Source organism: Peromyscus californicus, unplaced genomic scaffold (genome assembly GCF_007827085.1).
Source record: "Peromyscus californicus insignis strain IS unplaced genomic scaffold, ASM782708v3 Scaffold_17__1_contigs__length_78620276, whole genome shotgun sequence".
Lineage (NCBI taxonomy): Eukaryota > Metazoa > Chordata > Mammalia > Rodentia > Cricetidae > Peromyscus > Peromyscus californicus.
Window position 1 is genome coordinate 23,466,418 of NW_026294469.1, and position 23,573 is coordinate 23,489,990.

A 23,573-nucleotide genomic window follows, 5' to 3' on the forward strand; every position below is an offset into this window, starting at 1 on the left:
TGTTCAACCAAGGGAGAGATACGACCTTGGAACCAAATCAGCCACAGTTACGAGGGTACTGTTACCACGCATTATCAACAAGCAATCAAACAGCACATCTCTGTTCACACTGAACCCACCAGACTGCTCATACCCAAGAGGAAAAAGGATACAGAAATTTGCTACTGGATGCAATATCCCATTCTTAAGGTTCTGGAGGTAGGCTTTAAGCTACTTAACATGCATATAAAGGGTGTCTCTATTGACACCCTTTATATGTCACACCAGGCACTGTCCTGGGAAGTGAGATGGGCCTCTAACCTCAAGGTATTTGAAGCCTAGCCAGTGACATACAGACACAAAATTATAGTACAGAGCATGAGAAAATGTGCATAACATGAGTACATACATGATATTAAAATTACACACAAGGGAAATGAAAAAAGACTATACTAAGAAAAAAAAGCACTGAACAATATGTTCATGAAAAAAGTCCTCAAGATTTATGTATGGAAAAAAGAACCTTATAATGTTATAAAATACATGTCAATTGTCTCAGTTGCCTGTATGTATGTGTATGTGTTTACGTGGATGCATGTGAAGTATAGAAGTTCGTATCAGATGTCTTCCTCAATTGTTTCTACTGAATTTTATATATTTCATATATAATATTTTCATTGAGAATTTTATACATGTATACTATGTATGTTGTTCATATTCCTTCCTAACTTCCTAAATCCACCTCCCACCTCCCCCCAACTTTGTGATCCACCTTATGTTTTGAGACAGCGTCTCTCATTGAGCCTGGCAGTCATGAACTTGGTTAGGCAAGTTGGCCAAATGAACTCCAGGGATCTGCTTATCTCCACCCCACAGCCTGTTACAGTTACAGGCAAGCCTCACCCCTCCCAGCACTAATGTAAGTGCTGGGGATCCCAACTCAGGCCCTCCTGCTTGCATGTCAGGCCCTTTACCAAGGGAACTACCTTCCTAACCCTCCTCCACTGCTGCTCAAGCAAGTGAACCTGCTTGTAAGTGACAGCACAGTCCTTTGCAAGAGAGCACTATAGTGACATTGGTGTTGCCCAATAACTAAGACATCAGTACTCATGAAGCACCCTGTGGTTTGGGTACCATTTGTCCTCCCCCAACACTCATGATGAAATTTGGTCCCCAGTGTAACAGTGCTGAGTATGACCTTTGAGAGATATTAGTTCATGAGATGTCACCCTCAGGAATGGATTAAGGCTGCTTTCCTGGGGATGAACTACTTAAGGGAGCAGGGCTGTTACAAAGCAAGGCCCCTCCTGCTTTGTTTCTTTCCTCTTCCTACCCCAGCACAAGACCTGGCCAGATGCTCCTGCCTCATCCTGGACATCTAACCCCTTGGACCATAAACCAAACTAAACCAATTTGTTTAATGTACCAGTCTCAAGTACTCCATCACAGCAACAAAAACCAGGCTGGTAGATAATTTTTAGAAAGAAAGAAAAAAGGGGCTTATTCTACTTATTCTAGTCCTTTCAGCTGCACAGAGTGAAAGGGAAAAGATAAACACAGATTTCAGGATCACGCTATCCAATGATGACAACCAGGGTGTGGCATTTCGGAACTGGGCTTGGGTGTGCCATCTCGCCTATCCAGGTGGTCCCAAGGAGAAACAGCCTGTATTCTCTAGAAAAGCTCCTCATTCCTCTCTACCTTAAACCCCTCTCTTTAGTGTGTGTATGAACTCACAAACTGGACTAGCGCCTATTCTGTACAAAAATAGCAATAAATCAAAACACACCTTTCTGCCTCACCTCATTTCATGCAGCCTACTTATGAACATAAGCCCCAAACACCCAGCTACTCAGGAAGCATGACCACTGTCCTCTCCGCTCCCAGTCTTTCCCCAGGACACAAGAGGCAAGCAGTAGGTACCTTTCCTTCCCCAGCCTGTCAATCTCAATAACAGTACTGGTGTAACAAGGAGGAAAGTGACAGAGTCTTCGTCGTCTATGACAGTCTTGGCTAAACGCCCTGGGCCTCTTTCTTTCACCTTGGCTGGTAAATGTCACAATTTCATCAGCTTTCTAGGTAACAGTCTCAGAATTCAAATTTTAAATTCTAATACCGTCCACTAAATCAATATCCCAACCTTCAAAACAGATATTCAATTCAGGACACAACCATTGCTAACTGTTCACTGGGAGTCTCCTTAAGAGTTCTCACAGTATAAGGACTCCTTGACAATTTAAATAAAGAACGGACAGCATTCAGTGATTAAAAAAAAAAAAAAGCTTCGCCGTATCTTGGCCGGTGGAGAACGCAGACTTGCCGCTGGCCAGTGGGCTCTGTCCTGAAAAGGACATCTGTATCACCCATGTGAGGCTCGGGGAACGTCACAAATGTGGTAAAAAGAATGCAAGAGCCAAAGAAGGGGAAGTGAGCATGGCATGGCTTGCCGAACTCACGAACTCACTGCAGCGACCTGCGCATGCCGTCCCTGCATCATGCCTGGGAGAGGGACCCCTGAGGCCGCACCCCTCCCTAAAGGAATATGAGCCGCTAATGGCTCCTAGAGATGGATGAATCGTTTTCTTCAGTGGTGTAGACGTGGATAAGTTGCCCAGGTTCCAGTAAAAAGCCCCCCACTCATGCTCATGCAAGCAGCCACAATTGAACTCAGTGGGTCACACACACAAAAGATCAAAGCAGGGGGAAGGCTTGTTGGGACGAATGTTTTCAAAGGCAGAGCAAAAGGGAGTGAGAAAGGACACCGGGGATAAAAATGGCCAGAATCTACGGTATACATAGTTTTACTGTATCTAGTTTACAGTAATGATGTAATGACGGCTCCTTTAAGAATTTAGGGATGAATGGCTGGGCGACTTTAATCCCAGCACTCAGGAGGAAGAGGTCAGCCGGGTCTGCACAGTGAGATCTGTCTCAAAAACAGACAACCAAAGAACTTAAGAATGAGACATTTATGTTTCCTGTTTTCCTTCTCCTTTCCTTGGTTCTGGGAATTAAATTTAGGGTCTCGGGTATGCTCCACAAACTCCAAGCTTCACAAACTCTACTGCTGAGCGACATCTCAGCCCTTTCTCACTTCTCAAGTTGCCTGGCCCAGCCTTGAACCCACTCTGTGTATAGTCCAGGCTAGCCTTGAGCCTATGATTCTTCTGCCTCAGCCTTCCAAGTAGTTGGGATTACAGGCCTGTGCCACCAGGATGCCTTAAACCTACTTTCTGCAAACCAAAGAATTGCCACACACACATTTTTGTTGTTGTTGTTGTTGTTTAAAATAACAAAACAATTTCTTGATTTAAGAAGTCAAAAGAGAGTCTAAGTCACAAGAGCCACAAAGATCTCAAAAAAAAAAATGACAGAATAGGTCATCCTAGGGAGCTTAGGAAGGACTCAACACAATTCACACTTGCACTCTAAGACATCCAGGGCTGTGTCAACAGCAATGTGTTCTTTTCTCGTTGCCTCTGGGTACAGATCCCAGGGCCTCTAAGCAACATTAGCAGGTTATGACTTGAATTTGCTCCTTGGTACGAATGACTAAAGCCTGAGGACCATACTGGAGCAATCCCTTAGTATGGACCCAGACGACACCCTGTCATTGGAGACTTCTGCACAGGAGGAGGGAGCTCTGTTTTTCAGCAGAGGTCGATTTCCACAAATCACTGTTGGCTCCTCATAAAGTACCACTGCCCCCATCTCTATCACCCATGGACCCTGGCACCATTCTGAGCATTAAAGAAATAACAATGGCAAGGAACTTGATGAATTTAATCACATCTATTCAATTGCTGTCATATGCCAGGTACGACTGAAGACTTTATAGGAACCAACTCATTTACTCTCTTAGTATATAAACTGTATAAACTATACACTGTATAAACTACCACAGTTACCATTTAAATGAAGAAGCAAATGCTGAGCAGTTAACCTGTCCAACAGTATAGACCAGTTGGGTCTAAGAAGTGATTTCCCACTCTCTGGAGGTGTCTGAATAGTAACATGTAACCTTAATATCATATCCTACTCTCGGCTATCAACTCCTACTTCCTCAGCTCACCCCTCTAATAATCTGACTGCGTTAAGACATCACTGATCCCAGTAGCTTTTCATTTCCCTTCCTCTGCCCCTCACTGTGCCCTCATGTGCTTTATTAGCCATTACAGCATGCACTTGGAATCATCTTCAAGCCCCTTACACATCTTTCCCTCTGCAATGGCTACCGTGTGCAGATGCAGAGTCCACTGTGACCATGTCTCCCTTATGCAGACACCCAATGGTTACATACAACCGAAGGTTCAGACTTTCTGAATTAATTCCTTTTCTTGTCACCATGGCCAAATTCCTGAAAGAATCAATTTAGGGGAGGAGAGGGTTAAGAGGCACGTGGGTTTAAGCTATGCATGGTGGCATATCGCTCTGCAGTGGCAGGAACATGAGGTGATGGCTTGTTACGTCTCAGGTAATCAGGAAGCAGAGAGAGCTCAGGTCTGAACACTATGAGCTGTAACTCAAAAGGCCTGCCCTCCAGCAACCCACCTCCTCCACTGAAGCCCTAGGCCCAAAAAGTCCATTCAATATGAACGTCTCAGTGGACTAACCCTTCACTGAAGTTAATGCCTTCATGATCTACTCACCTCTTAGCAATGTCATTAGATGGAGAGCAAGTCTTCAAACACTTGGGCCTTTGGGGAAACACTTCATATCTAAACCAATCAGTGTATCACTTTAAATTCATTACTGCCTATAGTGTCAAACAGAATCCTGCTATATCTTAGTCTCTCTATCTAGACAACCCCTTGGCATTTTTTTATGCCATCCTCAAAACCCAACATCTCTTCTATCTTCTGCCCTCTCAGGTGAAGAAAGACCATGGTTATCTCACTGAGAAACTAAAGCAATCAGAACGGTCTTGCTCCACCTACCCACCTGCCTGCATCTGTGCTGTGCTCTCTCAGGAACCTCTCCTGTTCCCTGAGAGACACATCCACAATCCACCTAAGCCTACGGTGACTTTGTTTGTGACAGCAAGTTTCTCTTGCTCCAAAAACCACTCCTGGCCATGCCTTTTCTACCATCGTCACACTGGAAGGGGTGTGTGTGTGTGTGTGTGTGTGTGTGTGTGTGTGTGTGTGTGTGTGATGTGTGTACGTGGTTCTGTGTGTGGGTGAGTGTGTGTGTGTGTGTGTATGTGATGTGTGTATGTGGTTCTGTGTATGGGTGAGTGTGTGTGTGTATGTGGTGTTTGTGGGGGGGGTCAGTGTGAGTGTGTGTTATGTGTGTGTGTGTTATGTGTGTATGTGGTTCTGTGTGTGGGTGAGTGTGTGGGGTCAGTGTGTGTGTGTGGTACGTGTGTATGTGGTGTATGTGTATGTGGTGTGTGTGTATGGTGTCTGTGTGTGTATGTGGTGTCTGTGGGAGGGGTCAGTGTGTGTGTGTGTGTGTGTGTGTGTGGTGTGGGGGAGTCAGTGAGTGCGTGTGTGAGTGTGTGGTATGTGTGTATGTAGTGAGTGTGTGTATGCATGGGGTCTGTGTGTGTGTGGTGTGGGGGGGGTCAATGTGAGTGTGTGTGTGTGTGGTATGTGTTAATGCACACATGCACACTTGTTGAGAGTTAAACTCAGGGTCTTGTACATGCTGGGCAAGCATTCTATCACTGAATTACACACCCAGTCCTTTGTTTTTGGAGCTTAGGTTAGCACTGATCTTCTTATTCTCCTGCCTCAATGCCCCTGCCCCAAGATTACAGGCATGACCACCATGCCTAGCCAAAATAAAAGGTATATATATATATATATATATATATTCATATTCTTGAAAATTTCATGTTTGTAACATATCTTGATCTTACATACCCCTACTACTTCCCTCTAACTCCCCTAAGCCCTCTAGACTCCCCAACCTGTCTCTCTTCCCCTTTCCAACTTCCTGCCCTATCATAACCACCATCATCACCATCATCATCACCACCACCATCATCATCATCACCATCACCACCATCATCACCATCACCATCATCACCATCATCACCATCATCACCATCACCACCATCACCACCACCACCATCATCACCACCATCATCATCATCACCATCACCACCATCATCACCATCACCATCATCACCATCATCACCATCATCACCATCACCACCACCACCATCATCACCACCATCATCATCATCACCATCACCATCATCATCATCACCATCACCACCATCATCACCACCATCATCATCATCACCATCATCATCAATCTCGATAAGTCCGATTAGTGCTGCCCAGACGTGGATAGTTGTGGAGCCATCCACTGGGGCATGCGCAATCCACCAGTAGACACATCCCCAAAGAAAAATGACTCTGCCTCCCTCCCAAGACATCCCCTGCCAACAGCTCCTTCCCTGGGAACGGAGCCTCCGGGATGCCTCCCCCAGTAAACGGCTTGTCTCCTGGATGTGCCCATTTCATTCCCAGGCTTTAAACAAATATGGGGGGGGGGACACTTGTCCTATAGTCTGTCTCTCTCACCCCTCCTGAATCCACTTTAGGTTGAACATTTCCTGACCAAAACACTTCAGACCAGGAATGTTTCACGTCTCAGACTGGGAGTGGGAAGGAAAACACTGGGAGACTCACAGAACGAGACCTAGGTCTAAACACAAAATTCTTTCGTGTGTTTGGACACACAGCCTGGAGGTGATTGCACACGTTTTAAATAACACGGCATACACTGAAGCATCAGGAAGCAAAGGGGTCACTGTCTCAACCACTCACAGGGACAATCTGTCTTGTCCTCACTCTGAATCTATAGCTACCAATGGGCAACCACTTTCGTATCCTTAATACACACGTCCTTGACAGTAAAAACAATGGCGTGCAGCAGGAAAGCAAGGTGTTTGCCTGTTTACTCTAGCTAGGCAGCAGAGACCACCCCAGAATACTGTAGACACAGATTCCTTCCCCATCTACTCAAAACATTCAAACAGTCCTCTCTCTTACTTCCCCTCCTTCCTCATTGGCCACAGGATCCTTTTGCTGGTTGCTTCTTAGCTTCCCAGCCAAGAATCGCCAAAATGCCTGAGGCTAACACTTCCTGACCAGAACCCCTGTGCATTTATCTGCCAATGTTACATCTCCACTCAGATGTTTCTTAGAGTCTCAGACCCTAAGAGTCAAAAAAAAAAAGTTTCTATTTGAGCAAACTCACACACACACACACACACACACACACACACACACACACACGCACGCACGCACGCACGCACGCACGCACGCACGCACGCACACGGACAAAAAGGTGCACACCATCTTCCCATCTCCACTAATGGTATAAGACTTTTTGACACTCTTTTCATGATTCCTTTATCTTCTACCCATCTGCAAATCCTTTTGGCTTCTATGTTCTAAACAGAAGCCAAATCTGAAGGTTTAGCCGCATTCTCAGGTCTGAGCAGCATCACCATTACCTGGATTCCTAAAAGAACTCCTTCCATGGCCCCCTGTTGCCCCACCACCAATCCCCGGCCTTTGTAGTTAGGGAGAGGAACTGATGGGAAGCACCACTCTTCAGGCCCCCTCCCTCCAGTGGTTCCCCTCTGATGGGCACTCAAGCCCAAGTCCAGACCCGTTCCTGCCTCCCCTTCTCCTTTGACTCTGGGGGTGGAGCAGCAGGAAGCGCCTTACACAAGAGTATCATTGGAAGCCTGAGGTCTTGGAGGCTGTTACCAGAGCAAGGGGGAGAAAGCAAAGAGAAAGCCCTGGGAAGCAAGAAGAAAGGAACCTAATTATACATAGTCAGAGGTTTAGCAATACTGTTGCCTCTGGCAACACACACAAAAAAAATTTTTAAGTATCTAATGAACTGTATGATCCAGATAGGGAGATTTCCAAGCCGACAGGAGCAAGTGCCAATGGCTTCACTTTGCTGCCTACAGTGAAATTCAAGGAGAGAGAGATAAGAAGAAAAAAAAAAAAGTTGAAGGATAAAGGAAAGGCAGGCCTCACAGTTGAGAAATAAAAACTTTCTCATTCCCTGTCTTATCAGAAGGCAGCCAGTGCTACAACTAAGAAATGCCTTCCAGGCAAAGGCTGAATCCAGAAGCCGTCAGGAAAACAAGATGTAATTGTCAAATTCTTTATTAAGTCCTCAAGAAGATTTCATGAGGCTTCGCGGACCCTTACAAAATGACAAAAGTTTCCTTGAAGAATCCTGAGGGCCTCAGGATCTTCAACAGCCTTCCAGGGAATTCAATGATTGGAACTTAGTGCTGATATCAAAGCAATTTGTTCCTGTGCCTTTGTCTAGGAAAGTTGATTAAAAATCAATTTGTAGGAAATCTGCAAAGACGCTTCTCGGTTTGTTTTATAATTATGCCAACTGAATGTGGTAGCACAAGCCTGTAATTCCAGCCAGCACCTGGGGAGACAGAGAAAGGAGGAAACCAAGTTCAAGGCCTACCTAAACTTCACAGGGATGGTCTTCACTAGACCCCTGTCCCCAAGGATGAGCAGAGAAGCAAAGGAAGAGAGGGTCTGCACGTCTGGTCTCCCTCAGGCAAACAGGAGACTACAAACATATACTACTTGTTTCGGGACAGAAGGGAAATCCAGAGAACAGACCCACAGCCAAGACAGCTGGGCCAACCAATCCCAGGAACAACTCCCAGGGCCATAAGACCAAGAAAGAGTTACATGTGCCCAGCTTGACTTCAAAATCCAACATGCTGTACAGAACCCTGTAAATGTATACAAATATTGTCTCTGAATTTTAAAAATAAAATATAAAGAAGATTATAAATTAAAGACTGTATGCGCTACTGACTGCCTCCTGTTTCTCTTTTTTACTTTTTTGTGGTTTTCTTTATTCTCCCCACCCCCCACCTTTTAAAATAGAAGTGTTCAAGCCATGCTTGGTGGATCACATCTGTAATCCCAGGACTTGAGAGGCTGAGGCAGGATTACCATGAGTTTGTAGTCACCCCAGGCTACAGAGTAAGACTTTATCTTTAGTAATAAAAATTTTATTATTATTTTTTTTTAAATAATATAAGTAAATGGTAATTGTGAAGGTTTGAATAATAAATAAATGTGTGGTCTTGGACATCTGACTACTCCGTCCCCAGCTGGTGGCACTATTTGGGTAGGTTTGGGAAGTGTGGCCTTGATGGGGCAGCCCCGGGGGCGGGGTCTGTTAGGAGGACTCCTCTAACACAGTATGTTCCAGGGGTGGGCTTTGGGAGTTTTAAGCCATTCTAATTTGTTCCCTGTTTTGTGCTTGGGGTTCCAGATGTGACTCGCCAGCCTGCTGCTCCAGCTGCTGTGACTGCGATTGCTGCCACAGTAGCCTCTTATCCCTGTGGACCCACAAGCCGAATAGACCCCGTCTTCTATGAGCCGCCAGGCTGTCTTATCACAGCCACGGAATTAGAATTAAGATGAAAGCTGGTGCCACAACAATACACATGCCATCACACTGTTGACCTAAGGCAAGGATTCACTTCTCTTCCTCATCCTCTAAAGACCGGTCCAGATGGAGCTCCCGCACTGCCACTGGACATGCCACTCAACGCTATCATATTTCCTTACATACTCAGGAGGAAAACCTGAAGAAAAACGCCCAAAGTCTGACCTGATGAGACTCTGAACTTCAAGCCAGAGTCTTATATCATAATATATGAGAATCTGGAGAAGCCATGGGAGCAATACATAGATTTTTTTTACATTTAGGGGAAAATACAATTTTTGAATAAAGAATGAAATCTGATGTTTAAAAACATGTCTTTAAGAGCTGGAGAGATGGCTCAGAGGTTAAGACACTGGTTTTGAAGAGGACTGGGGTCAGTTCCTGGCACTCACATGGAGGCTCACAGCCACCTCTAACTCCTGCTTCAGGGGATCCAATGCCCTCATCTGCTCTCCAAGGGCTCCAAGCACACACACACACACACACACACACACACACACACACACACACACACACACACGCAGGCCAAACACTCAGACACATAAAATACATCTTAAAAAAAGTCTTTAAAATGAATTAACATTATCATCAAGCGCTGTCTGGTTTCCTCTAATTTTTAAAACGGGGGCTGGCCTTCTCTTCAAATGAACAGAATATGGCCCAAGTCATAAACAACAATGCAATTGTCATCACTCTTTCCCCTCTGTTCTGGAGGCTGGGCCCTGAAACCTGGGTGCTGTGTTATGAGAAAGCCAGGTAACACTGTGGGAAAGCAACCGGCTTGCAAACCGCAGAGATTTAACAAGCATCGGTATTAGGATGGGGTTTGTCTCAACTCTGTCCTAGCACCTCAAAGTTGATGCAGTTCAGTGAACCAAGTAACTGACCACAAAGGAACCAGATCAAGCCTGGGGTGGGCTGAGGAGTAATCCTGGCCTTGGGGCCCCTGCTCAGAATGACACTCCATCGTTGTGTCTAATGAGAGCCCTGAACTGCATGGTTATCCCAGGCACATGTCAGCCTCACTTTGTTCTCTCACAGTTAGACTCTCTCTGTAATTCCAGCCTCATGACCTAGTGTGGCTGGACTTGGAAGTCTAAAGGACATTTGAAATTTAGTATTCCAAAAACAAAACTGCTAACTCCCTCCTCCCCCAAACCGGCCTGTCCATCAGACTGTATCCTCTCCTCCCTCGTTTCACACGCCCAGAGCCTGCCCAATACACAGCCTACACAGGCTGCTGGGCATGCGCATGCACATGACATGACCACTTCAACATCACCCCTTCACTTCTTACCACTACTTAGCGTCAGTGGCCTTTCAGTTCTGGGACACCCATTTGTCCCTTCCTAGGGCCCATGTACGGCTGTTCTCTGTCCGCCACAGCCCTCCCGTGCTTATCATTCAACTCAGTTTGGATCGCAGATGACTCATCTGAGCAGCCAGCAGAAGACTCCCAGCCACTGTGAGGTGTCAACTTGGGAGCACTCAGCACCTGCCACTTGAACATCGACCACCTCTCCTGGAAATAAACCCCTTGGAACCAGGAACCGTGTCCCTTCTGAGACACAGTAGTTGCCCAGGAAATATTTGCTGCCGATTGAACAGAGGTGAGAAATAGTAAGCACAGGCCCGGGCCAGAGGTACTGTGAAAGGACGTCTACAACACTTTAGAATTTTACGTAAAAAACTTCCTAAGTAAATATCCCCGAGAGAATATCCTGACCCCCAAAAGAAACCTGAGCAGTATCTTGCAAGGAAAAACAACAACAACAAACTAAACTGTAAATCATCATCTCTAATTCACGAGGCGAATCTTAAACTTTGCAGTCCATAACAACAGGCAGGTGTGTGTTACTCTCAGCCATCCGAGCAAGCAGGTGCCCAACCTTAAACAATTCCCTCAGAACTTTTGTCTGAAATAGATTCTATAGTGAATACATGAGTCGGCACTTAATGCCTGTAAATTAAAGCTGAAATAACGTGGGAAATATCGCATAAAGCACGCAATAGTAGGCTTTGATTGTCATACCCCAATCTATCGAGGTCATAACATTCATGGAGGACATGGAGAACAGAATCCTCTTATGATTCAGAACAAAGTTAAGTCAAAGTTAATGTGTCAGATTTATGTCATAATTGTACATTTGAAAAAAAAGTCTCTCATGATAATCAAATGTGTAGGCCAAGTGTGGTGGTGTACATATTTAGGCAGACATATCAAGTTAGAGGTCAGACTGGGCTAAACAGAAAGACTCCATATCATTAAAAAAGGAAAGAAAGGAGGGAGGGAGGGAGGGTCTAGAATGATTAAATCTTAAATGACTACTTCCACATTAGCTGTCAATCAAACATCCAAAATTCTGTCTTTATAGCTCACACTTATTTAACTAGGGAGAAAGCAGTCTAACTTAATAAAATGTTCATTGAAACAAAACTGGTAATAGCCGGGCGGTGGTGGCGCACGCCTTTAATCCCAGCACTCGGGAGGCAGAGCCAGGTGGATCTCTGTGAGTTCGAGGCCAGCCTGGTCTCCAAAGCGAGTACCAGGAAAGGCGCAAGGCTACACAGAGAAACCCTGTCTCGAAAAACCAAAAAAAAAAAAAAAAAAAAAAAAAACTGGTAATAATATCCCTTTTATATAACTAATAAAGTATAAATTAAAGACATTTCTCAGGTGTCTGTTTCATTGATAGAAGAATGTTTACCATACTTTCATGCCTTGTTTATTTATATACATCATATACATACACACATACACACACTTGAATGTTTCTGTACTTACTAATGTTTCAATTAGTTCTGACAGCTTTTCTTTGAACCTTTATCACTTTCAACTGTTTACTCTAGTGTGGATTTTAAAAAATGGAAAGCACTGAGTATCATTAATAAAGAACTTTCAAGAATTCAGTCCCTCCTTATCTCTAAACCTGGAAAACAACACAGGCTAGGCACAGGATAATCATACATGCCCTGCAGAAGACACATTGGCACCTACTGTGATCAACCATCTGAGAAAGGACAGCAAACAAAATAAACCAAGAACCAGGAAAAGAATGCAAGCCATGTCACAGAACAGCCTCTAGACCAAGCATGTCACAGAACAGACTCTAGACCAAGCCATGTCACAGAACAGCCTCTAGACCAAGCCATGTCACAGAACAGACTCTAGACCAAGCCATGTCACAGAACAGGTTCTAGACCAAACAAAGCCTTTCACACACATTTACAAAGTCCTGTCAACTCCAACACAGATGACGAAGAAACTCAAGATCAATCAGACCACCTCTGCTTGTCCTAGGAGCTGCAGGGAGGGATACATGAAGCCCACCAGGCAGCTCCAAGGGTGCCACTCAGCAGCTCCACCATAGCATCTCCAGGGTTCTTTCACACATCAGCTCCTGAACTCCTATGATGTACTGTAAGACTTCTCAGGGGAGAAAAAGGAACAGAACTATCAGGACTCGGTGACAGGTTAGCTATGAAGGAAAGGTGGTGAGGGGAGGGGAATGCATCCCCAAGACTCTCAGAAATGCATACATGACAACTTCTCAGGGCTGGAGAGATGACTGAACAGTTAAGAGCACATACTGCTCTTGTAGAGGACCTGGGTTCAGTTTGTAGCACCCATGTCGACAGCTCAGAGCCATAGCATCCATAGGTACCCACACTCACGTGCATCTACCCACACGTAGATATGCACAGACACATAACTAAAAATAAATGTAATCAAATAAATGTAAAATAAATCTTTAATAATCAATATTGTGCTACTTTAATTATATGGTAAAAATTACACTTGGGTTCAACAATTAGGGTTTTTTAATTCTCAGGAAATTAGCTTTAATTTTTCAATTTACATATATAGTATTTTCAGGGATAAATATATTTTATTAATAAAATGTAAGAGGGCCCACCATGGTAGTACATGACAGTAATCTCAGAACTCAGGAGGTAGAGACAGGAGGATCAGGCATTCAAGGACAACCTCAGCTATAGTAAATTGGGCTAGCCTGGCCTATCTCAATAAATAAACCTATACACATAGAAAAGAAAAATTTTTGGAGAAAGTGGGAGAGAATACAAGTTTAAAGGCAGAATAATAGAGAAATATTAGTAATGGAGAAAAATTCTGGCTTATAGTAAATAACATGTCTGTATTCTTTTTAAAGGGAGAAGAAAAAGTACAATACAATTATTAAATATAAATTCACTGATCCCATTATGAGTGATGTGATAGATTTAACAAAGTCAATTTATGGTAAACCAAGATTTGCATCTACCAAAGTTATGATAAAATCTTATCTTCAACTTAAAATTATACACAGCTAAGTGTTTTTTTTTAAGTAGTTGAAAAATCATTGCCCTCAGAATTGTGAAAGAACAAAGATCTCAGGGAGAGCATGAGGGATGTTCAGTTTTGAAGTCCCATGGGGTGCCTGAAGGCCATCCAGGCAATGAATAAGAAGGGCTAACACATGAGCTCAACGCACAATTTAGCCACCAGCCGTGGCATTCATAGAGATGCCCTCCGTGGTCATTACCACCCTATGAAGCTGGTACTGCCACTACACCACTATATAAATGGAGACAGTGAAGCAGACGTTAGGGAGAGTCACCAATACCACACAGCTCTCCTGGAGAACAGAGTGTAATTTAAAGCCAGACAGCCTCGACCTTCAATAGTCTTTGCACATGATAGCATCTCTCGAGATACCTGGGCTGGAGACACTAATTAGGGAAAGGGATCATCTGTCTTTAGACAATAATGTATCTATGGAGCAGATCACACTGCCTAGGGAGAACACGTATTTATCCTCGGGAAAATGAGAACTTTAGCATTACACAGCCCTGTGAGGATGTTCCTGTCATCCTCTTAAAGAGAAACTTAGTCTTCCTGCGGCTTTCTTTCCCAGACACCCCTCATCTTCAGTCGTCACTCTCCCCTGGCCACTACACTGTTTATATGCTGCTTCTCACAAAGTCAGAGGGGTCCCTGAATAGATTTCCCTACTTCATCTTTGCCCTCTGGTCCCCTACCAGTACCAAAAGATGCCCCAGACAGGAAAGTCCGTGTGTAGTAAGTGTGACGATCTTTTTTCTTTTCCAATGTTATCAGTCATTATAGGTATTTTCCAAAATAGACAGCAGGTGAAACCTCACATACATTGCAAAATACATCATCTGGATGTAAAGTGGAGCGCCATTACCCATGGCAGAGTGCAGAGAGGAGCCTGCCTACTCATGCTCAGTGGACAAGATCATGTTCAACACTGGAATATCTGGAGGCAGCACTACATGCATGAGCCTCTGCAGCATTAGGACACAGGAAATCAAGGCTAAAATCCTGATGAGTGGCAACAGTTGGGGCTGAGGATATAGTTCAGTGGTAGAGTGCTTGCCTGTCACATATACGACCCACATATAAAACACAGTACCAAAAAAACAAACAAACAAGAAAGACAAACTCAATGTTTCATGGCTCAGGAAGAGTGATCATAAAGAATAATCAGCAGAAAGTCTGAGAGGAGAAAAACAAGGAATCTGTGCTGTCTGTCCTTACAACAAAATAAGATTTCGAGAAAGAATGAGTCACTGTTGTCAATGCCGCAGAAAGCTGAGGTTCTTTGTAAGGCCAAGAACATCTCTGGCAGCTTCAGAGCAAAAGATGTTTAAAAAACAAATTAACTATGAGAAGTTAGGGAACACATGAGATCTCAGAAGCTGCTTCTAAATTAGAGACGCTTGGGCATAACCCAGCACTACCAGGAAAGGGAGAGCAGAGAAGGGAGGTAAAGCTACCACAGGAGAGGGGAGAGAATTCAGGACAGAGGCACCGAGACTCTCCCCTGTGGCAGGAGAGGAAAAGATGGAGTTTGGGAATGGAGTGACCCAGGAAGTTATTTCCACTTTTCTTTATAGTTTGAGTGAAGCCAAGGATCAGTTCACTGAAAGAAGAGGAAACCCGTGTGTCACTCACGGTGAGCCGCATGCCTCATCTTTCCCTTCCTTAACTTCCGGAAGTCAGAGGACAGCAGGTCTAGAAGCATGATTCTCAGAGCCAGTTCCGATTCTGTGAGAAAAGTCCCAAGAATCTACGACCTCTGCCTCTAAAGGAGTCATTAGGAAAGGAGCCTCAGGCTGTAACACTGAGACACAACACGGTTAAAACTGCCACCATGAGAGCCAGGAGTGGTGTGGGGTGTCACATTCATCCTGGCTAACACTTCAATGTCATCATAGGCATCTTCAAATTTTCCAGGAATATGTAAGAATCTAGACTTTGTTTTGCCTCTTTCCTTCAGACGGTGCCCTTCTTCTTACTTTATAAAAGACAATGACCACTGCTTTCTCTCAGCCTCATCTCCACAGGAAAGGCCAATTATATGCTCAATGCCTCCTAATCTACAGAGATTGCTCATGAAAATCTGCTTTGGTCCCATGATACTCTAGAGAGTTCAGGGCAAAGGCACTTAATTTTCCAATTCCCGAGCAGGCTCCCACTATGGTTTGGACATAATTAACTACCAGCTAAATCCTCGGTGTGGCAGTATTTGGAGGTGACATAGAACCTTTAATAGTGGTGAATAGTTAGATTAATGAAGGAGTTGCCCCCTGGGGGGACGTGGTGTAGTTCTCCTGGGACCTTGGTTAGCTCTTTAGAGAAAGTCGTTATAAATGAGCAATCATGGTTTCTCCTTGTCTCTCTCACTTCTCCCGCCATGAGATCTCTTCCTCTCATAGATGCAGCCCTGTTATTTTATGTCATCCTCCATGAGGCCCTCACCAGATGAACAAATGCCAACATCATGCCTTCGAACTTGCAAACTTTTCTTGACTCATTACCCAGCTTCTGGTGTTTCATTATGGTAAAACAAAACAGACTAATACAGATATTAAGAGTTAAATGAACTGGGCATGGTGGCACACACCTTTAGTCCCAGCACTTAGGGAGGCAGAGGCAGGAGAATCTCTGAGAGAGTTAAATGAATTAAGAGACTTGACCATTTATTAGGAAGAGACACAGGATTGAAAGATATCTGTGACTCCCACAGCAGCTGTCCACTTTCCCACATCATACTCCACTTATAACAGTCTCTGAAACCCTAAGAGGTGGCCTGGTTCCTTCCATCCTCTGGTTATTTTCAAATTCTGAATATTTAAAGTGAAGAAGGCTGTGCTACAATTCTAACACTGTGCCTATTACCCACAGATCTCACTCTCCCTCTCCCACAGCAAGAACCCCACGCGCTTCTGAAGCGGCAACATTGCTCACACACACCAGGGACACACACGCAGCTATAATCACAAAGGAGCCCTGCTCATCTGCCATAGAGGGATAAGATAGCACTACCCAGGGAGCTTAGCAGTGCTGCAGGCTTCTGCCTGAGGTGAAAAATGGACACTAGAAAGTCTTACATGTCTACTGAGCAAGCAAGAATGAAATTCTGCTCCCTACATCCATGAGAACTGGTTTCCTGCTGCTGTGACAAATTGCTATAGACTTGAGGGCTTAAAACAATAGAAATGTATTATCTTCTAATTCTGGAGGCTATAAGTCCAAAATGAATTTGACTAGGATAAAATAAAAAATGCAGGCAGGCTGAATGCCTCCTGGAGGCGCTCTAGGGGAGCAGCCACTTCCTCACATCCTCCTCAGCCTCTGGAGGCCACCTGCATTCTCTGGCTCAAGGACCTCTTCTCGTAATGCACCACTCCAACCTCTGTTTCCATCGTTACCGCTCCTCCCTGACTGGCCAGCCTTCCTCTCTCACATATGAGGACACCTGTAATTGAATCACCATCAAAGAAGATAAGGTCTATGGAATTTTAGCAAGGCAGCCAATCTTTCCAGGCAAGGTCTGGCATCAATCAGGAAACTGCATTTGTCTTTGTTAAAAAAAAAAATATTACCAATAAAATATGAATGCAATTTGAAGGACCTTCCAAAGCCTCCAGTTTACTCAGTTCTACTCTAGCGGCCTGTGGTCTATATGGGACAGAATTCAGTGAATCTCTGAACATGCCTGTACCCTTTGAAAATGTGCATTAATACCCACTTGCCTTGTAGAATGTAGTTCTTTCTGTGAAGATCTACCCAACATGCCAATGTTTACCCCTATATTTTGTGAAATTCTCCTGTGAAATAGAATAGACTGTGAAACTAGCCAAAACAAACAAACAAACAAAACAAAAAAGTCATCATGTTCCACCAGCAACAGCATCTTACATTTCCTGCTTCTTCTCACCTTCTAGGGCCATCTTCTGTAACAACTTCACCGCCAAATGACCACAGAGGGCCAGCAGACCCGAAAGGAAAGGAAAAAAAAACCTTCATTTCAACACAGCTGCACAGGCTAAGAAAGAAATGGCCAGTCGGGGTGTTTCCAAGAAAAGCCTCCGAGCATTTTGCATAAGGGTTTTAGCTGAGGTTAAAATCTTTCTCAGACTAAATCAACAAATATCCTCTCATGCTTCAAAGTCACTTCCAGAGTCTTCCCAGTGTGGCAAGTGTCACAGAGACTCTACCCTCCGAGCAGACAGGACAGCATCCGGGGCTAACCTGTGGACAGCTGACATCAGAAGGAAACGGCAGACTGTCTCTCCTGCCCTCACTCCACCTGGCTGAAGAATGGAAACCTCCTCATTTTCCTCTATCACAGTCCAAGCCACTCTTAAAACTTGATAGGAGACATGTGCCTTCTCTTCACACATTTCCTTTCTTAAAAGGCAATAATGTCTGTCCCTTCCAGAGACTCTTTCCTCCCAACACAGTGAGACAGGGAACAGCACACATCAAGAGCCCTCCTACCAGACAGCGGCAAAGGTGAAGCCACATCAGCCATCTGCGAAAAGGCTGTCATGCAAAGGAGGGTGAGCCAGCAACCCTGCAGACTTTGTGAAAAGAAAGAAGTACATGGAAATTATCCTGGGAAAACAAGAGTGAAGCTTCCAAAGTCGTTTTCGGTTCCAAAGAACTGAACCACCTAGAATCACACCCAGAAAGGCAATCGAGCGAGCAAGAGAGAGAGAGAGAGAGAGACAGAGAGAGAGAGAGAGAGAGAGAGAGAGAGAGAGAGAGAGAGAGACAGAGACAGAGACAGAGAGACAGAGACAGAGAGAGGGAGAAAGAGAGAGAGAGAGAGATTTATAACAAGACAATGTTAACATAAAGTTGTTATACTCACTGTCTGATGGCTTCTGTCACAGTATCGCAGCCCAAAATAATCTATCTCCACAAGGTTTATGTGACGGAAAACATGGTCAAGGACAACGGAACCTTTTGTTGACTTCTGCAAAATAATCCACAGATTGCTTTTTAACAAGGTGTCGTGTCTTTCTCCAGGGGACACAATCATATTCTCCTCTCTTACGAGCTGTCCTCACGGGAACATTTGTATTAGACCACGCTACTCGCTCTAGGTTTTGCCTCAGTTACAAAGACAGATGTGCTATAAATTACAGTACATTAAAGAAATGGTCTTTAAAAAAATCCCCTTAAACTTTAGGAGCATTAAGTTAATATAAGACCCTTCTCTTATGGGATTACAAAGGATGAAATGTTTTTTTACTTTTAATTTTATGTGTGCAGGTGTTTTTTTCTGAATGTTTGTTTGTGCATTATGTGTGTGCCCAGTACCCACAGAAGCCAAAGAGAGGGCATCAGAGCTCCTGTAACTGGAATTATAGACAGTTGTGAGCCACCACATGAGTTCTGGGAATTGAACTTGGGTCCTCTGGAGGACCAGCCAATACGCTTAACCACCGTGCCATCTGTCCAGCCCTAAAATGTGTCTTTAAATAAAGATAACCCTCTATATAAATAACATTTAATAAATTCATTAAGCATCATGATAGCTAATATTCCCATAATCCTTTCATTTGAGAAGAGATTTCCCATATACACCAGTATTCTTGTTTTAATTTCTTTTATTTAAAAATTGTTTTTCATTTTACATACCAACCCTTGTTCCCCCTCCCTCTCCTTTTCCTGCTCCCCCCACCTCCCCCATCCCACTCCCATCCCCTCCTCATAGGAGTAAGGCCTCCCTTGGGTAGTCAACACAGGCTGGCATACCAAGTTGGGGCAGGACCAAGCCCCTCCCCCCTGCATCATGGCTGAGATACACCAGTACTTTTAAAAGTATCTAGAATAGAAAATCCATAAACTTAGAATAATAGCCAAAGCTTTTATTTTTTTCAACCCTCAAAGGCTAAATCCATAGATTAAAGCTGCTAACTACATGTTGCAAACCCTCATGAGGACATTTTACATGATCTCTTACACATGAGCACAGCCAGAAAACATTCATCTGGGTTGCATTTTAAGTGCTGACACCTATAGAAATACTCTACTCTGTCTTCTCCCAAAACACATGCACAGTATAAGTCAGGCCCTTACATAATGATCTGCAAATACAAGAAGCATGTAGGCAGCAAGCAGCATGCCACACTGGCCTTGACAATGATCTGTCAAGACAGCACAGGCACACGGAAGTCAGATCTTCCTTCTTCGGCCTCGTCATGGGCAGGAATAATTGGGCAGTGAAAGAAATCCCCAGTTCACTCACTGTTTCCTAGGGCTTTTGTTCATCTGCAGCTTCTCCTGGACAATTACCACCAGCTGCGTAATTATATCAGGTAAACTATATATACCACGGGGCTTTTAGAAAATAGATTATGATAAGAGTAATGAAATTACACACTTGGAAAAGATAGTCCTTCTGACAAATCCTCAAATCTCTAAATTACACTAGTTTAACTAAATTATTGCCCCCCTACCCCCAGGCTTCAAGGTCCACTAAACTGTCTACTTAAAGCCAAAAGCCCTTCCATGATGGACTTTACATTGCTGGGCCGCTTCTGCCTAATAACAATGGCCCATCCAGAAAAGGCTCTTGGTGCTCGTGTCTCTACGTATTTCTCTGCAATCAACATCTGGAAATGAAATCACTCAATGGAAGAATATCATACTTAAAACTAGAGTGGGTACTGCCAAGAAGACCATTATAATTATATTAATATGTAATTAATTATACAATCATCATTTGGTGAAAACGCATGCTCCCTCATCCTTGCCAAAACTTGGGTGGAGATGCGAGGTACTCGGCAAAGAGGAACTGTTTTTATTTACAGTTCCTCGACTATATTAAAAGCTAGTCCTCCTCCTTGTCCTCACCAGGCAGCTACATTCGCCAGCACAGGGGCTAGCTAGCCCTTAACTCGGTTATGAGCTGACCCTCTGAGGCTCTAAATACATACACAACTTTATCTAGTGAATTAACTCCTCACTCCATCTGGAAATTATTTTTTGTGCTTGGAATAAGGCCTAATTTTGTTTCCAAATGGATAAAAACTGTACCATGGTTTACTCAAAATCCATGATTTCTTTTAGGATTTGAAGTACCTTCACCTAAGGTCACAATTCTCTCCCAGAAATAGTCAAGGAACAATACTTCTAATTTTAATGAATTTAATATACTTTTCTTTCTACCCAAAATATTTTTTTCAAAATTGTCTTTGACAGTTCTTAGATATTTTTCTCTATGAGAAATTTAGAAGCACCTTGTAAACTTAACTTTAAAAATTTTAGCGGGCTGGACATGATGGAATACATCTTTATTCCCATCACTTAGTAGATAGAGACAGGTGGATCTCTGTGAGTTCAAGGCCAGCCTAGTCGACAAAGCAAGTTCCAGGCCAGCCAGGGCTACATAAGAGACTATGCCTCAAATCCCAAATAAATTAATCATGTTAGGAATTTGGGATTAAACTGACAGACTAGAGGACTAGACAGTGGAGGTGACAGAGTATTTACTAGGTAAAACCGATGTGGTTTTCTTTTACATGCTTTGTGCTGGCTAGTTTTATGTCAACTTCATACAAGCTACAGTCATCTGAGAAGAGGGAACCTCAATTGAGAAAACGCTTCCATAAGATCTGGCTTTAGGCATGCCTATAACACATTTTCTTAAGTAGTGATTGATGAGGAAGGGGCCAGCCCATTGTTGGTAGGGCCATCCCTGAGCTGGGTTCTGTTAAAAAAAAAAAAAAAAGCAGGCTGAGAAGACCTTGTGGAGCAAGCCAGTAAGCAACACAGCAACACTCCTGCTTCCAGGTTCCTGCCCCATTTGAGCTCCTATCCTGACTTCCTTAACAATGGACTACCATGTGGAAACATAAGGCAAATAAACTCATTCCTTCCCAACTCATTTTTGGTCATAGTGTTTATCATAACAATAGTGATATGAACTAGGACATGCTTGTACACATAATCTTATAAAATTTTACCTATGTTTTGTGGCAGGCAAAACTATAGAAATTCTCTTCCCAAGAAAAGATGTCCTGTCATCACCTCTGGAACCTCTCTACATCATGCCACCCCAGCCACTGTGTGTTAGGTGGTACAGAGACCATGAGACAAAGAAATTACCTACTGATGAGTCGGTGTACAAGGATGCAAAGCAGTTACTCTAGCAGATGAGAAAGATCCAAGCTTGAGGACTCAAGTGTCCTTGTTACTTGTGTAGGGTAAAAAGTTCAAGGTCACTTCCAAGTTTTAAAAACCCACCAACCCCTGAGCTCAAAAATCCCAGCAGTCCCCCAAGCACAGGACTTGAAATCCCACTAATCCTCAGCCTGGAAATTTCCACCCTTGGAAAACTCCACCTCCAAGAAACCCCATAGAAGCCCGTCTCCTGCTTAGTTCCTGGTTGCTTCTTGTCTGAGCAGAGGCAGCCACCCTCTTGTGTCTTTCCCTCACACACCTCTTGTGTGAGGTTTGTTGTACGGTGTGACTTTGTGGCAGTCCTTGGCTCCCAACTGCCAGGACACCTTTCCCCTCAGAGCTGTAGCACCTGCACTGAGGAAAAACCTTTCCTGTCAGAGCTGTGACACGACCTGAAAGATGGAGAAGACTGTCTGCGAAGCTGTGTGCTGACTGGATTTCAAATGACCGTAGGACCACCTGGGCATGTCTGGGAGCGTGTGGTCAGAAGGGTTAAATTGAGGAGCAAAGACTCACACGTTCAAGATCTGGGTCTCAAACTGAGTGAAGGGGAGAGGGTGGGCTGAGCATGAGCAGTCTGTCTGTCTGTCTGTCTGTCTGTCTCTCTCTCTCTCTCTCTCTCCTTCCAAACTGTCTTCACTTATTTTCTATTTCTGTGATTAAACACTGACCGAAAGGAGAGGTAAGGCTCTAACAGGCTTGCACGTTCTGATCACACTCCATCACTGAGGGAAGTCAAGGCAGGAACTAAAGCTGAGCTCACAGAGAAATGCTGCTTCCTGGCTTGCTCCGTGCTTTCCTAGTCACCCCACGACCCCCTGCCCAGGGACAGCACCACCACAGTCGGCTGGGCCTTCCACACCCACCATCAACCAAGAAAGTGCCCCCGCAGACTTGCGCACAGGCCAGTCTGATGGAGGCATCTCCTCAACTGAGGCTCCCTCTTCCCAGCGGGCTACAGCTTGTGTCAAGGTGACCAATCTTGACCAGCGCACTGACTAAGGATGTGATGTGACCAGCTGTCTCATGCATGCCTTTCCTGATGAGAGGGGCTGTATCTCTTCTGAGACCATGAGCCAAAGCGAGACCTTCCCATTTTCAGTTGCCTTTCTGGGCATTTTTTGTCACAATCACTAGAAAGGTAATATTCTACGTAAGCACCCTCAGGGAGCTGAAGCAGCTGCTAGCTGACAGCCAATAAGGAAAGAACCACCCCATAATCACAAAACTGGGGTTCTACCAACAGCCAAAAACAAACCAGGAGCAGAGTCTTCAGATAAGAGATTAGTACACGGGTACTGTGGTTGGTGATGCTGGACTCTGACCAGTACACGGGTACTGTGGTTGGTGATGCTGGACTCTGACCAGTACACGGGTACTGTGGTTGGTGATGCTGGACTCTGACCAGTACATGGATACCGTGGTTGGTGATGCTGGACTCTGACCAGTACACGGGTACTGTGGTTGGTGATGCTGGACTCTGACCAGTACATGGGTACCGTGGTTGGTGATGCTGGACTCTGACCAGTACACAGGTCCTGTGGTTGGTGATGCTGGACTCTGATCAGTACACGGGTACCATGGTTGGTGATGCTGGACTCTGACCTACAGCACT

The 23,573-nt window shown here is 44.3% G+C and overlaps 1 protein-coding gene across 6 annotated transcripts in view; it reads right to left on the reverse strand.

Moving 5' to 3' along the window:
• Epb41l4a (erythrocyte membrane protein band 4.1 like 4A) overlaps positions 1–23,573 on the reverse strand; it is a 209,781-nt gene that overhangs the window by 98,853 nt on the left and 87,355 nt on the right. For all 6 annotated transcript variants that reach the window (XM_052741818.1, XM_052741815.1, XM_052741816.1 and 3 more), the window contains one exon: positions 18,639–18,743. In XM_052741818.1, the coding sequence (XP_052597778.1) occupies positions 18,639–18,743 (105 nt within the window). The remainder of the gene's footprint in view (positions 1–18,638; positions 18,744–23,573) is intronic.